This window comes from Aricia agestis, chromosome 3 (assembly GCF_905147365.1).
Source record: "Aricia agestis chromosome 3, ilAriAges1.1, whole genome shotgun sequence".
NCBI classification, from domain to species: Eukaryota; Metazoa; Arthropoda; class Insecta; order Lepidoptera; family Lycaenidae; genus Aricia; species Aricia agestis.
This window is the reverse complement of record NC_056408.1, coordinates 1236940-1250958: the sequence shown is the minus strand read 5'-3', so window position 1 is coordinate 1250958 and position 14019 is coordinate 1236940. Positions and strand designations below refer to the sequence as shown.

Sequence of the window (14019 nt, the reverse complement as noted above, 5' to 3'; positions counted from 1 at the left end):
GCGGCGCATGTCCGCAGCTGCCCGCCATGGATCACACAAACCAGTTTACATACAGTAACGCAGACGACGTGTGCTTTGTGTACGCGGCGCGGGCAGCCGCAGACATCGACGACGGGCGTACGCAGTGAAATTGACTGGCCCGCCCCGCCCCGTCGTCTGCACAGCGCCTTAGACTTCAGTTTATGGCTAAGACAAGCGATGGCAGTGGAACATTCTATTGTGTAGCCTGTGCGGGCTGCGGCCCATATTGATATAATTAGTAATTTTTATAACATAAATAAGACGGTTGGTTTGTTAGGACAGTTATGTTAATTCCTTATGTAAGCTACGATAGTCTCCATCACTGATTGCCATTTGCCAGGATAGAAGGAAAATTAAACAACCAGCTAATAATTAACATTTATTGTGCCTTAATTTCTAGTCGGTGTTTCCACAGTAGGATCAGTTATCACAGTGTTCATTTCTTTATGAGGCTGGTAACTAGGGACTTGAAAGCCTCCAGGCCTTTCTCGTTGGCCTCCTGGTAGCCGGGCGCGGTCGCCTTCACCACTTCGTACCATCTGAAAAAAGTTTTATTATGGCAGTAAATCTCTATGTTTGGTCTTTTTCACAGTTTGGACCATTGTTTGGACTTAAATCGTACGTCAAAATATCATTTATTTTTCAAACGGATTAGATGTCCTAAAATTTATTAATCTTCGTTAACTATAGTTCAGATTAGCGCAACTATAAACGGCTGCACTCAAGGCCTTTTAATGATTACTTAACTTTAAATTAACCAAGAGTTTAACATTAAAATGTATGGAGTTTATGCCAATTTCTTTATCAGAATAAAGTTTAATAAAAAATAAATAAATATCTGAAAGCGGCCGTAAGAGTTCTCTGGATTTTACTTCTCTAAGGCCTCTATGCCAACATAAGGATATAAGATATTACAGTAAAAACCTCGTATTCTCAGATTTCTAACTAAAGTTTATCTATTTTTAATTTCTATATACTTAAGCAAAATTTATGTCAGCGTAAGCAAAATGGATAGTAACGAGTTACTTTTAATCATCGGTTTCAATATTATCAAAATAACGACATGAGTTTAAATGGGGTACTTATATTTTGAAAACTACACTTAAATCACCAAATAGGGTTGCTCAATGCTCGTGCGTTAAATCAGCCTTTCCCAAAGTAGGCGATTACACCCCCCTGTGGGCGCTGAAGGTCTAAAGTGGGCGGTGTGGGACCCAGAAAAAAATAGGGGCGTTGCGTTTTAAATTGAAACAATGGGGACGCTAAACATAATTTGTTCTCAAAGTGGGCAGTAGACAAAATAAGTTCTTTATGTAGTGTTCTTTCTGCAATTTTTTTATGTGGAGTATATTTCCTTTTCCCAATTTTAGCCTGCGCCAGTGGTTAAAGCTAATCGTTTACGATTAACATTAACCCACACTAGTGCAAATGGATCTGACCATGGCAGTCGGCAGAACACCTGGCATCTTACTTCTTAACATTGGCGTATTTCTTGAAGTCGATCTCCGAGGCCTCCATGCTGGAGACTCCGGCCACGAGGCTGAGGTCGGCCACGGTGAGGTTGGGGCCGGCCACGTACTTCTGGCCCTCCAGGAAGATGTCCAGGATCTTGAGAGCATCCTCCACCTTGGCCAACTTCTCCTTGTCTTCGGGGGCGCCGGCGAACACTTGTGGGTACTGTGGACCGGAGGTTGGATGTAACAACTATCGTCTATCAATAAGTTCATTATAATAGACTAGATGACGGCCGCAATTCGGTTGCGCTAAAATTCGTTTAGGTATCGCGCAGGAACCATACAGTTTTTCTGGATAAAAAGTATCCTATGTCCTTTCCCGGGACTCTGAGTATCTCAGCAAAATCGAATAGACAGACACACTTTCGCATTTATAATATTAGTATGGATACGAATTACGAATAGACGTTTTCTAATGAGGTGATAAAAAAACGTGTGTGCAGGTAAGGGTTATTACAGATGTAGGTACTAGGTAGGTAATTATGATGTACCTACTCGTATCATAATTCATAATTGATTCAGAATTGTCTATATTCCAGTCTTAATCTATTTAAATACTTAGGTACCAGTTATTATCGAAAGAAGTCAATAGTTTTGTAAATTACAAAGTTTTTGATCACATTGCGAAAAATCCCTCGTATTGATATAAATGAATAAGTATATACCTATAAATGAACTTCTCCGTCTACTGTCGCCCACGGACACTCGCAATGTCGCAACATTAGAATAGCTGCAGGTGCGTTGCCGGCCTTTTAGCAGGGAATACGCTCTGTTCTTGAAGGTTTGCTGGTCGTATTGGTCCGGAAATACTGCTGGCGACAGTTCGTTTCAGAGTTTTACCGCGCACGGCAGAAAGTTACGCGGAAAACGCTGGGTGGAAGACGTGCACTCATCAAGGTGATGAGGATGGTATGTTTTTCGCGTAGAACGATGGCGATTTGCAGGAGGTATGCTTTCGAAGAATTCCTCAGAGCACTCCCCGTAATACAACCGATAGAGGATGCAGAGTGAAGCTACTTACGAAATAATCAGCGAATCGCGCGTACAGGGTCCCGATGTCGAAGTACAGGCGTTGGTCGACGAGCGCTCGGGCTTTGGGCTCGTCGGGATAGAGCGCGGAGCCGCGCGCGTACTTGTTCACGAGGTAGGTGATGATGGCGCGCGACTCGCACACCGCGAACCCCTCGTCCACCAGCGTGGGGACCGTGTGTTGGGGGTTCAGCTGGGGATGAAGAGGTAGGTTATTTAGTAAACAATCATTGCATTGACCCTTAAAATAAAAAAGACCACCTTCACCACAACTTCACAAGGTATCTTTCTAAGTAGTCCACAGATAATACCAGTGCGCGCTTTCCTTTAGGAGCTAGTTTCTATGAGGCTCTACTTTCTACTAATAAATAATAAAAAATAAAGTATTTAATTATTAACATAATTTGTATTTCTTTGAATGAGCTACTCTACTGTTGGAGAGTAGCACGTATTTCTTATTCGTGCCCGAGTACATAAAATAGAACTTCTTAAATTAAATAGATTACAGTTGTCAGTAAGTGAAATATTCTATATTATGTAGAAATCATACCTAATGGTATATGGCCTACTCTGAAGGGTGTAAAGCTTAGGTCTTAGAGTAACATTGGACGGAGATATAGTTACTACACATTCAAAGACAATGGTCCAGCGCGGCGGTTACTGACCGTACAGTGGGTGAACCACATCCAAAAACTAGTTCCCAATTCCCATGCTACAGTTCCGTGGTTGTGCAACGTTCCGAGCGGTAACGGTCTGCGCGGCGGTATGTGAACCAATGCTATCTCACAAATTTTCAACTACCTATTCCAAACGTACAGTTTACATTAAAATAGCACGACATTTTTTTCAGTAATTTACATTAATTAGACGTTTTAAAAAGCTACTTATAACAAATTATTATGTACTTATTTGTTTTCAATAATTTTATTATTGTTTGGTAGAGAATTAATGCAAGTGCGATGCCATTCCTTTAGGCTTTAAAGTTTTAAACCCTTTTACTCTCATATTGCAACTCGCAAGTTGCAAGCAAGGGTTAGTGTCTAGAGACTAGACTCTAGGTCTAGACTAATCTCTGAGTTACGATACGCTGAAACTGGCGTGGCGCATGCGTATGAGTCATAATTATACGCATGCGTTACTCCACGCCAGTTTTCTATCCGGCCTTTGTAGTTCAAGTTCTCTTTCGGGGAAAAATGTAATCAACGTAGGTTATATACGCAATGGAAAAGTTTGTAATGCGAATTCATCCTTGATTCCACAGATCCGCATGGTTCGCGCGCTGCGCGTTGATTCTGAAGCTCCCTAGTAGACTTGTAATAATTTCTAGACAAAGTGGATAAATCCCACACATCTTGTTGTGTTTGTGTTACTTATGTTTTATATTATTCATTATTAGATTTATCGAACATTCGAGAACCGGTTTCACTGTGGGTTGTTGGTAAGCTGGTTGATAATATACTCGTCGTGACTTAGATATCGGCCCAAGGTTATCAATATGATACCTGCACATTGCCATTACTTTTAAACTACTTATAAATGTTTATTGCAAAAAATAACCTATCGTATAATATTGAATGTAAATTTAAAAAAAAAATATTCAGTCTAAAAATCACTCATTGCTTTACCACATAAACATTTGTATAATAAATAGTATTTTATTACCACAGCCTAATGCCTATACAAGATAGAGATAAACATTGGCCTCACAATCGCTTTCTTTCTAGCGATATCGTGTCCATTTCTTTAAGTCTATGGCCATACCCATAATAAGATCAAGGCTACCAAGGACTATATTCACTAAATAATCGACGCCGACCTTATCGGATAATGGATTTAGGTAGCTTAGTAGCTTAGTAGTTGTCAGTTGTCTCTACTTTCCCACAAAAAGTCCTATCATGCCTGCAGTTACCACAATGCAACTGTTGTCCATAAAAGTCTGTGTTCCCTTTAGAGATCGTTGCCCTCACCATTACATAACTCCCAAGGTCTCACGATTTGTTTGAATAGCGATTTTATTCGCGTGCACTTAGGATAAAAATAGCTTGCAGCATTTAGGACCTTATAGCTCTCACAGTGGATAATTGCCAAGAACAATTTTGTTCGTTTCCGTCTGCTGGCCATGACTGACATAACTACTTAAAAGTTATGACCAAGTACTATGCTTAGCCTCTGTGCATAACTTAAGGTGGTTGTAGCTATAGGGTAATGTACTTGAAGGTAGCACAGTGACTCTACTTCATAGTGCCCTACAATGTCTATAAATCACGAGTTTGAGATCTTTATAATATGAGAAAAGCAAATCTTTGACGCGGGAGAGCCATGCTTCGGCACGAATGGGCCGGCTCGACCGGAGAAATACCACGGGCTCACAGAAAACCGGCGTGAAACAGCGCTTGCGCTGTGTTTTGCCGAGTGAGTTTACCGGACGCCCAATCCCCTACCCTTTCCTATTTCCTTCCCTACCCTCCCCTATTCCCTTCCCTACCATCCCCTATTCCCTTCCCTACCCTTCCCTATTACCCTATTCCCTCTTAGAAGGCCGGCAACACACGTGCAGTTCTTCTGATGCTGCGAGTGTCCATGGGCAACGGAAGTTGCTTTCCATCAGGTGACCCGTTTGCTCGTTTGCCCCCTTATTTCATCTGTCCATCTGGAATCTGGATTTTTTATCCGTCTGTCTCCCCGAACCAATGAGAATGCAGTAGCATTCGTTCTTATTAAATAATGGCGGATTGAAATAATTTTCAATCAATTCAATAGCGGTATGCCCTAAGACATCTCTATCTTATCTCTTACTTCTTGGGCACCCTTACCTTAATGAAGTCCTCTTTAAGATGTTCGCCATGGTGCAGGTCGACCAGCTTGAGGTTGAGGTTGATGTTGAGAGCGCGAGCTGTGAGCAGCACGGCGCGGCACGGCGCGGACCCCGGGACGTAGTATAGGTCGACTGGCATTCTGTAATGTTGTGCTGTCAATATGGAGGTCAAGATGTGGAGTTTCTAAAGTAGAGTTAGGGCCAAGCCACAACACTGCGTTGTCGCCACTCTGGATTTGAGTATAGCTGCCATGGCCCATGGCCTATAGGCAGCAGCGTCCTATGGCGTCCTAGGATGGCGGCAGAGTTCGTACATAGGGGCAGCAAAATTAACGTTGCGGCACCTCTTCGCAAAAAACTACATTGCTTTTCAAAGGTTGTTTTTGCGTTACGACGCCCCAACGCAGTGTTGTGGCCTGGCCCTTAGTTAGGAGTAAGGACCTGTCCTTACTCCTAACTAAGGGCCTAGACTAGAGTCAGAAGCTTGGCTCCATATTATACGCGGTATGTTGAACTAAGATGTAGAATTAGAGACCTTAGATAAGGCCTTGGTATGGTATAGAGGCTGACTAGCTCCCGCGTACGAAGTTAAATGACTTATGAGACTGACTGACTGACCCTTTAGGTAGGTACTTATAATATTGTGTTTGAGTGGGATAAATAACTCTGCAGTTTTTATCAGTAGGTATCATTAGGTATCATGTAATTGTAAAGCAAATAATTCATATCATATTGTTAATGTTTATCACTGATCGGTGTATCCTGAAGCATATAAACTAGATCTAGGTAAGTGCAATAGGTAATAACATTATCTCTATTGGTGCAAATACTTAATAGGTACTGAGTGTTTTAAATAGGTCTAGTAAGTACTTACTAGTTAGGTACTTTGAAGTCTAACCTTCTTTGTAATTTAACACACATTAGACAGGGGTCCTCAACCTTTTTAGGGTTTCGGACCCAAACGGTAAAAACCTATTACTAAGACTTCGTTGTCCTATTACTAAGATTTCGTTGTCTATCCGTATGTCCGTTTGTCTGTCTGTCTATCTGTCTGTCTGTCTCCAGGCTGTATCTCAAGAACCGCTATAGCTAGACTTCTGAAATTTTCACAGATTATGTATATCTGTTGCCGCTATAACAACAAATACTAAAAACAAAATAAAGTTAATATTTAAGGGAGGCTCCAATACAAAAAACGTGTTTTTTGGCCTTTTTTGCTCGTAATCAATAATGGTAACAGCTAGGAACTTGAAATTTTCACAAAATCCCTAATTATACTTGTACTTTAATAATTTATAATAAAATTAAAAATGAAAATAAAGTTAATATTTAAAAATCACAATTATTTGTCAACTTCGCTCTATACCGGTAAGAAACCCTTCGTGCGCGAGTCCGACTCGCACTTGGCAGATTATTTTTATGAAGCCCAAAAACAGTGAGATAAATTTCATTTTCACGGCGACTTTGCACTATTTTGCCAGTGGGCGTGAAATTTTGAAGTCGGTTAAAAATGGTTTAACTTCTCGCGGGCCACTGATAAAGAAAGGCCACAGCCCGCAGGTCGAGTATAGCTGATGTGCATTAGACCTACAAAATAATTATGATGAACACACTATTGACTATTATACATAAGCTTTGATCAGCGATAAAAAGTTAGCAGTTACAGTAACTAAACGCCTTCACTTTCAGCTAATCGACTAACGGACAATCACTTTAATTAATTAACTATTGTGGGTGTAGAGTGTAGACACGAATGCGGAATTGTGACGCGGCCTCAGGACAAGGCTGTCGAGACACCATTTGCATTACCCTAGCCGGTACCATGTCAAGGAAATTAAAAAAAAAACCTTTAAATAATTTAACACTTGACTGACGGTAGATGGTCATTAAACAGTGTGTAACAAAAATAAGTGATAATACTTTAGGGTGTGTACGTGTTCCTTGTAGAGTTCACTGTGAAAGTAGCAGCGCTGAAAGACGAATTTTTTTCGCTTTTGTATGGGCAATAAGGGCCCGAGCGTCACGAGTTTCCCCATGCAAAAGTGAAAAAAAATGTTGGACTTTCAGCGCTGCTACTTTCACAGTGAACTCTCTACAAGGAACACGTACACATCATAAAGTATTATCATTTATTTTTGTTACAGCCTGTAGATACCCCATAGAGAAAAATAAACATATTATACTGAAAGATACCCCATATTAATCATATTATTAAACTTTTTAATCGGGACTTAACGCGACTTATTTAAGTAGTAATGCTACTACGAGTACATACTTAAGTTAAGTCCCGATTAAAAAGTTTAATTATAATGCAACGCGAAAGTTTAAAATGTTATCTTAATCATATTATGTCTAAAAGTTACGTGTTACAAATTACACTGGAATTTTTTTAAAAGCCAATAAAATTTGATAATAATTATTATAATACTAGATGACGCCCGCAACTCCGTTGCGCCAAAACTCGTTCATCGCGCGGGAACCGTGCATTTTCCGGGATAAAAAGTATCCTATGTCCTTGCCCGGGACTAAAAGTATCTCCATGCCAAATTTCAGCAAAATCGGTTCAGCGGTTTGAGCGTGAAGAGGTAACAGACAGACAGACATACAGACAGGCAGACAGACAGACACACTTTCGCATTTATAATATTAGTATGGAAGTATGGATTATACCGCAGAGATACTGCAGTATCTCTACGGTATAATAGAATAGGTTCTCTACATGTAGAGAATTTCTATTCTATTCTATAATTATTAATTAATTATTATTATACTGTAGGGAAATACCTATTTTTTTGCAAATTTCGAAGGTAAGGTATTATTTATGAATTATGATTGTTCATCATACAAATAAATAATATCAACAATAATCAGCCAAGTGCGAGCCGGACTCGCGCACGAAGGGATCCGTACCGTAATTATCAAGCAAAAATAGGCCAAAAATTGTGTTTTTTGTATTTTATTAATATTGTAAAAAATGTAAAAATAAAAAAAAATACATACTTCCATCCATAATTTTCTGCTTACTCATTTTCAACAGCAAGGCATGGAAACAGGAAAACAATATGACACAAGCAGGAAAATTGCTTTCGGATCTTTAAATAGCTAGAAGTTTAATAATAGTTAGGTAGATAATAACGGCCGCACTCACAGATGTATAAAATAAAATATTAGGATTGCCCGCTGCCGGCGCCGGCTCCCAAAAATATCAGTAATGGGAACCGGCGGTAAGTATACTGCCGCGGCCGGCTGCCGAAAACAACGGCGGCCGGCGCCGGCACTGAAAATAGGAACCGGTGAAAATGCGTAAAACGCTAGGTTCCAGTGTTGACAAACAAATTTTAAAAAGAAATAATTACTATAATCTCCAATATTTCAGTTATTTGTTCGGCTGTGGATATTTTACTTTTTGACCGACTTCCAAAAAGGAGGAGGTAATACGTTCGGCTGTATGTATCTTTTTTTATATGTATGTTCAACGATTACTCAGCCGTTTGACTCCAATTTGTTACCAGGATGTACCCTGGTTCCGAAGGTACCCCACAGAACTTTTGAATCCTTAAAATTACAAGTTCGAGGATTTTGGCTTTATTTAAACTACTACAAGCAAAAGCCAATGAATTCTACATTATTTCTGTTGAACATAGGCTAAATTTTATTCTGGAAAAAATTGGGTTTCGTAAGATATTTGGGTTTTTCGGACGCCAAGTGTAAAATCAACCAGAAAAGTTACTTATTTTGCGTACGCTGCCGAAACTATAAAAGATGGAACCATAAAATGTTTTAAGTAATTTTAGATGTTATAAATATCTACAAAAAAGTCCGCAACACACTATACTTATCTATGTCGAGTGAGGCACAATAACCATTTTTTTATTTAAAAATCTTGAATTTTTTTTGGGCTACATTTAAACGCGTTTATTTTACTTATGCTATTAATCCTTATAGAAAAATAAATTATTTCATCACTAGGTACAGTTTGTGGAGATAACCTTTGGTCTTTGAATGATTAAAATTGGACGTTTAGTTTTGAAATTATGGCGAAATTAAAATATAACGATAGTGGGCGTTACCAAGAGGGGGTGCGCGTGCGGTAGGAAGACAATCTGTGCAGTGTGCACTATATACATTATGCATCCCTTCGAATAATAACTGCGTCCGCGTCGTCGATCATCGATGTCAGTGTTGGAGTCTGTGAATTGACCTGGGAATCATTTTGCTGACCGAGTCTTTCCTGGGTAGGCTTTTTGCAGCCGTAACCGAAATCCACGCGGGCGGAGCCGCGGGCGACCGCTAGTAATAATATGTACAACTCTAAGACAACAAGCTTAGATAAGTAATATAGCCTTGTGGTCTCATAAGTAACTAAAAAGGGTAAAATTATTATTTTTTAACAAAAAATTTAAACTGACTTCCAAGGTAAAAACAAAAGTAATATTCTTAAAAATAGTCTAAAAAGAATCAAATAATTCTTATTCCTTATTATAGTGCCGTCTTCAGACTTCGCCTAAACGCCTTCCGACTTCAAAAGCATGAAGATTGAGTACAGAAATAGTTGAGGTTTAGGCGAAGTCTAAAGACGGCACTATAATAAGGAATAAGAATTATTTGATTCTTTTTAGATTATTTTTAAGAATATTACTTTTGTTTTTAACTTGGAAGTCGGTTTTAATTTTTTGTTAAAAAATAATAACTGGTGATGCATTTTCATCTACCTTAGCTTTACTACCTTTTTTCAGCTACCAAAAAGTAACATTTTTGCACCACAGTATACCCCGTGGTATACTTTCGAAGGTACTGAACAGAACTTCGGCCTCAATAACATACAATATAGTATGTTAGAGAGTTTCAGCGTTGTTTAAAGAAGCAAAGTACTTATATTACGCTAATATGCAGATCACGTCATATTTTATCATCATCATAACTACCATTATCTTGTACTTACCTAAATAATTGTGTCTATGTCTATAACTAATACTTTGTTATATATACGTATTGTAATAAATAAAACTTTGAACATTGTATACGATGGTTCCAGAGTGGAAGTCGCTGAGAGCTTATACTAGTACAGCAAGCTCCCAACGCTATTTACTGAGTAATCTATTGATTGATTGTGTATTATGTAAGCCAGTGGCAGATTTACCAATTTGCCGCCTGTCGGCTATTCAATTTTTGCCGCCCCTATAATTGACCTTTGAAATTCAATATGTTAGTTTAGTCCACAATCATATTCCAAAAACATTTTTTGAAAATTTTTGCTGAGACGACCACACAAGGTTTCACCATGTGCGATAGCGAAACGGCGAAACCTTACATATTTACTGGTATGTAGAATTTGTTTAAGTTAAGGTCAGTAGAGTTAGGCCGTGTAGATTCAGAAGCTAATAAATTGGCTCTACATGAGATATCATATCTTTTTCACAGGGTGTGTGTAATATTTTACAAGAAATGTTTTTGGTGGGATTTTTTATTTCTGTAAGATAAAAAAATGGGTCTAAATTTGGCGCCCCTCTAAATCTGCCGCCCTAGGCTCCAGCCTACTTAGCCTATTGATAAATCCGCCACTTAAGAGGATTCCACACCGCCATTTTTCCCATACAAACGCTGTCCCCTGTTTCCTCCCTGGATAATGCTAGTAGAGTTATAATTTTTTTCCTGAATATCTACGGCCACTAATACAATGTCCCTATGTTTTCCTTTTTTTCATAATTTAATTATTAAATAAGATATGAACGTTCAAAAACCCAAAAAAATGGCCAGATTTTCCACTGTGTTCAAACGTCCAGAAAACAGATTTGGATAGATTATACAAAAAAAGCAAAACATAGGAACACAGCTCAAGCCTTTTTTTAATCTTTAATGAAAAAAGTACTTAAATCGGTTAAGTTTTGGAGAAGGAATCAGGGGACAACGAATCGTTGATTTTCTGGATTTTCTGCAGTTGTCTCTATCGCGTTCTGCGGTATAGGCTTGAGGTAAGGGAGACAGCTATAGATATTACACGTACTTTTTTTTCATTTCTCTAGCTGCTGTGGTATCCTCTTAAAAACTCATGTAAAACCGAAGTTAAATAAATTTTATTATTATTATTATTAAAATATGCATCCTCATATTATGACCTTATTATATTTTGTATTATTCATAGCATATTTTTTTTGATCATTATTTTGTCATTTGACAAGCAATGAACTAGCCCAATAGGCACCGGTAGCCTATTTAGCAAAAATCGCGAGACTTCTGTAAACTTCGGAATACGGCGCCGGCAGCCATCGGCAACCGGCGCCGGCAGCGGAGGCACTCCCTAAAATTTTATAATGATGATGAAACTTCAATTTAAGGCGCTCCCCCTACGGAGATGCCGTTAATAATTTACCGTTTTAAAGCCTTATAAATGCTATGAAAATGAAAATAAAAAAAATAAGTGATAATACTTTAGGGTGTGTACGTGTTCCTTGTACAGAGTTCACTGTGAAAGTAACAGCGCTGTAAGACCAAATTTTTTTTTCACTTTTGTATGGGGATACTCGTGAGTCGTGACGCTCGGGCCCTTGCCCATACAAAAGTGAAAAAAAAATTCGTCTTTCAGAGCTGCTATTTTCACACTGAACTCTCTACAAGGAACACGTACACACCCTAAAGTATTATCACTTATTTTTGTTACACACATTTACAAATTTCTTTTATTTGAAACACACGCCAAAAGATCGACAATTTCATTAAGTGTAATATTCGTTAGAGCATAACACTAATTATTGTACTGTGTAATTTCAGGGGTTACAAACATTACATACAAAGGGCGGAAAATGAGGAAACAATACATTTATCGCGTACGGTAATCAAAGGAGATTGCAGACAGTGCCTGGCCTGCAACCAGAGAATTTACAGAAAATATTATTATGTTGCCAGTCTTAGACCAACTGTTCACCAATTAGGCAATTACTTACGTCAATTTAAAATCTATGAATTTACCAACCTTAGGTTGGGTTGCACCAGAGACGTGGTTATAGTTAAAGTTAAATATGGCGTCCAAACACCCCATATTCTCATACGACATCTGTCAATTTTTCTGGTTATAGTTAAGGTTGAAGTCAAAGTTAGTTGGTGCAACCCAGTCGAACCTAGAATGAACGGTCTATACTCTATGACTATGATATTAAATTATTTATATGATATTAAATTCAGATGTAATATTTTGCTCGTGAAATTATTGGGGTAAATACTTGTTGTAGAAAAATGTAAATAGGTAATTAAATATTATTCATGACTTCCCAAATCGTCTCTACTTATCATACCAAAGTATAATAATTTGCGTTTCACATAAAAATAATCACAATTCTATTTTAATTTCACGCCGAATTTCGTTGCACCATTTAGTTACTGTAATTTCACACACACTTCACATCACTTACTTTTATGTGAAAGCACGCACCGAACAGCTACCACGAAAGATTTTGTGTTAATAGCCTGGCGGCGGTAGAGGAGGGCTTATATACGGCCGGCTTACTTGACTGACTGCTTGCACCAGTCCGTTTACAGCTGTGTTACCTCTGACGGAACATTAAGGCTAGTACCATAAGATTCAATTTCACGGTGACTTCGAGGTACAATAATTAATAATAACGAGATAACAATTAATCAGTCATTGATATTATGTTAAAGAAGGGCTCGATAGTTATTATGGTGGATATGTCGTAGAAAAGCAATGACTTGCCTTTTTATTCGTAAGCAGCAGAGCTGCAGACAACAGACTGCAGTATGAGTCATTCGTTGAAAATTGAAATCAGAGAATGATGATTCTTTCGGTTTGGGATTCCCCCAAGTATTTCTGGTAAAATTATTACCGTGTAACGTCATTAATGATATTTTCTTAGTAAAAAAAATGTAACCGTTAATGTAAGTCGATTATTGATTCATGACAATTTGCTAACAAGCCGGCGGTACTATTAAAATTTGATGACGTAGAGTAGCGAGAGCTGCGAGACAGTGCACTCGGCCAAGCACTCGACTTTCGAGAGCACTCGGTAGGTGTAATTAAGGCATTATCACAATAGACATAACTATCATTCTGTCTACTCTGGCATTATGCTGTAGCCTGTAGCCAATAGGACCTATAAATCGGTATTCGGTACGCGAAAATAGGGCCCCGAAATGAAAATGAATTGAAAACACTTTTGTTTCTGAATGAAACAAATGTTTTGAGAATTTTCGGGTTCGAGTACTAACTAATTGCCTATCACACTTGTCGCTGGTAATTGGTAAATAATATTTAGTAAACACAAAAATATAGCTCTACAGTCTAATCCTGCTCTACTCGGACAAAAAACAATTACTGTGCAAAAAAATGATCCAAAAAAGGCCTTGGTCTTTGTAAGTAGGTAGGTATGTTATTATTTCATGGTGACGGATCATTTTATTATCTCATTTGATAAATAGGCAAGTATTTAAAAATTAACTCATTATTACTACTGACATTAGGTCTAGTAGCTCTACTTACTGACATTAGGATTTTGCTAGTATTATACTGCTGACATTAGGACTGTCTAGTATGAGTAGTAGCTATATAGTTGCTTTAAACAAGAGAGTTATAAAGTTGGGGTTCTCAATTTACTCAAATTTTGCTACTTTTTAGAGGAAAGGAGGAAA

The 14019-nt window shown here is 38.3% G+C and overlaps 1 protein-coding gene across 2 annotated transcripts; it reads right to left on the bottom strand.

Annotated features, from left to right (window-relative positions):
* Positions 1–387: 387 nt before the first annotated feature.
* LOC121740289 (glutathione S-transferase 1-1-like) lies at positions 388–12906 on the bottom strand. Of its 2 annotated transcripts, none has more exons than XM_042132952.1 (5): positions 12786–12906; positions 5378–5519; positions 2557–2757; positions 1493–1698; positions 388–560 (listed from the first exon to the last, which is right to left on the bottom strand). In XM_042132952.1, exons 2-5 carry the CDS (start codon positions 5516–5518, stop codon positions 458–460), a joined length of 651 nt encoding a protein of 216 aa, XP_041988886.1. In that variant the 5' UTR covers position 5519; positions 12786–12906; the 3' UTR covers positions 388–457. The 2 variants fall into 2 exon arrangements, with proteins under 2 accessions (XP_041988886.1, XP_041988887.1); XM_042132953.1 differs by having other exon boundaries at positions 5378–5526; positions 12786–12841.
* Positions 12907–14019: the final 1113 nt, after the last annotated feature.

Coding starts and splice junctions, on each gene's coding strand:
- LOC121740289 (XM_042132952.1), bottom strand. CDS start 5,518: ATGCCAGTCGACCTATACTACGTCCCGGGGTCCGCGCCGTGCCGCGCC. Junction 2,758..5,377: donor TTAAAGAGGACTTCATTAAG/GTAAGGGTGCCC, acceptor CTTCATCCCCAG/CTGAACCCCCAACACACGGT. Junction 561..1,492: donor AAATACGCCAATGTTAAGAA/GTAAGATGCCAG, acceptor AACTTTTTTCAG/ATGGTACGAAGTGGTGAAGG.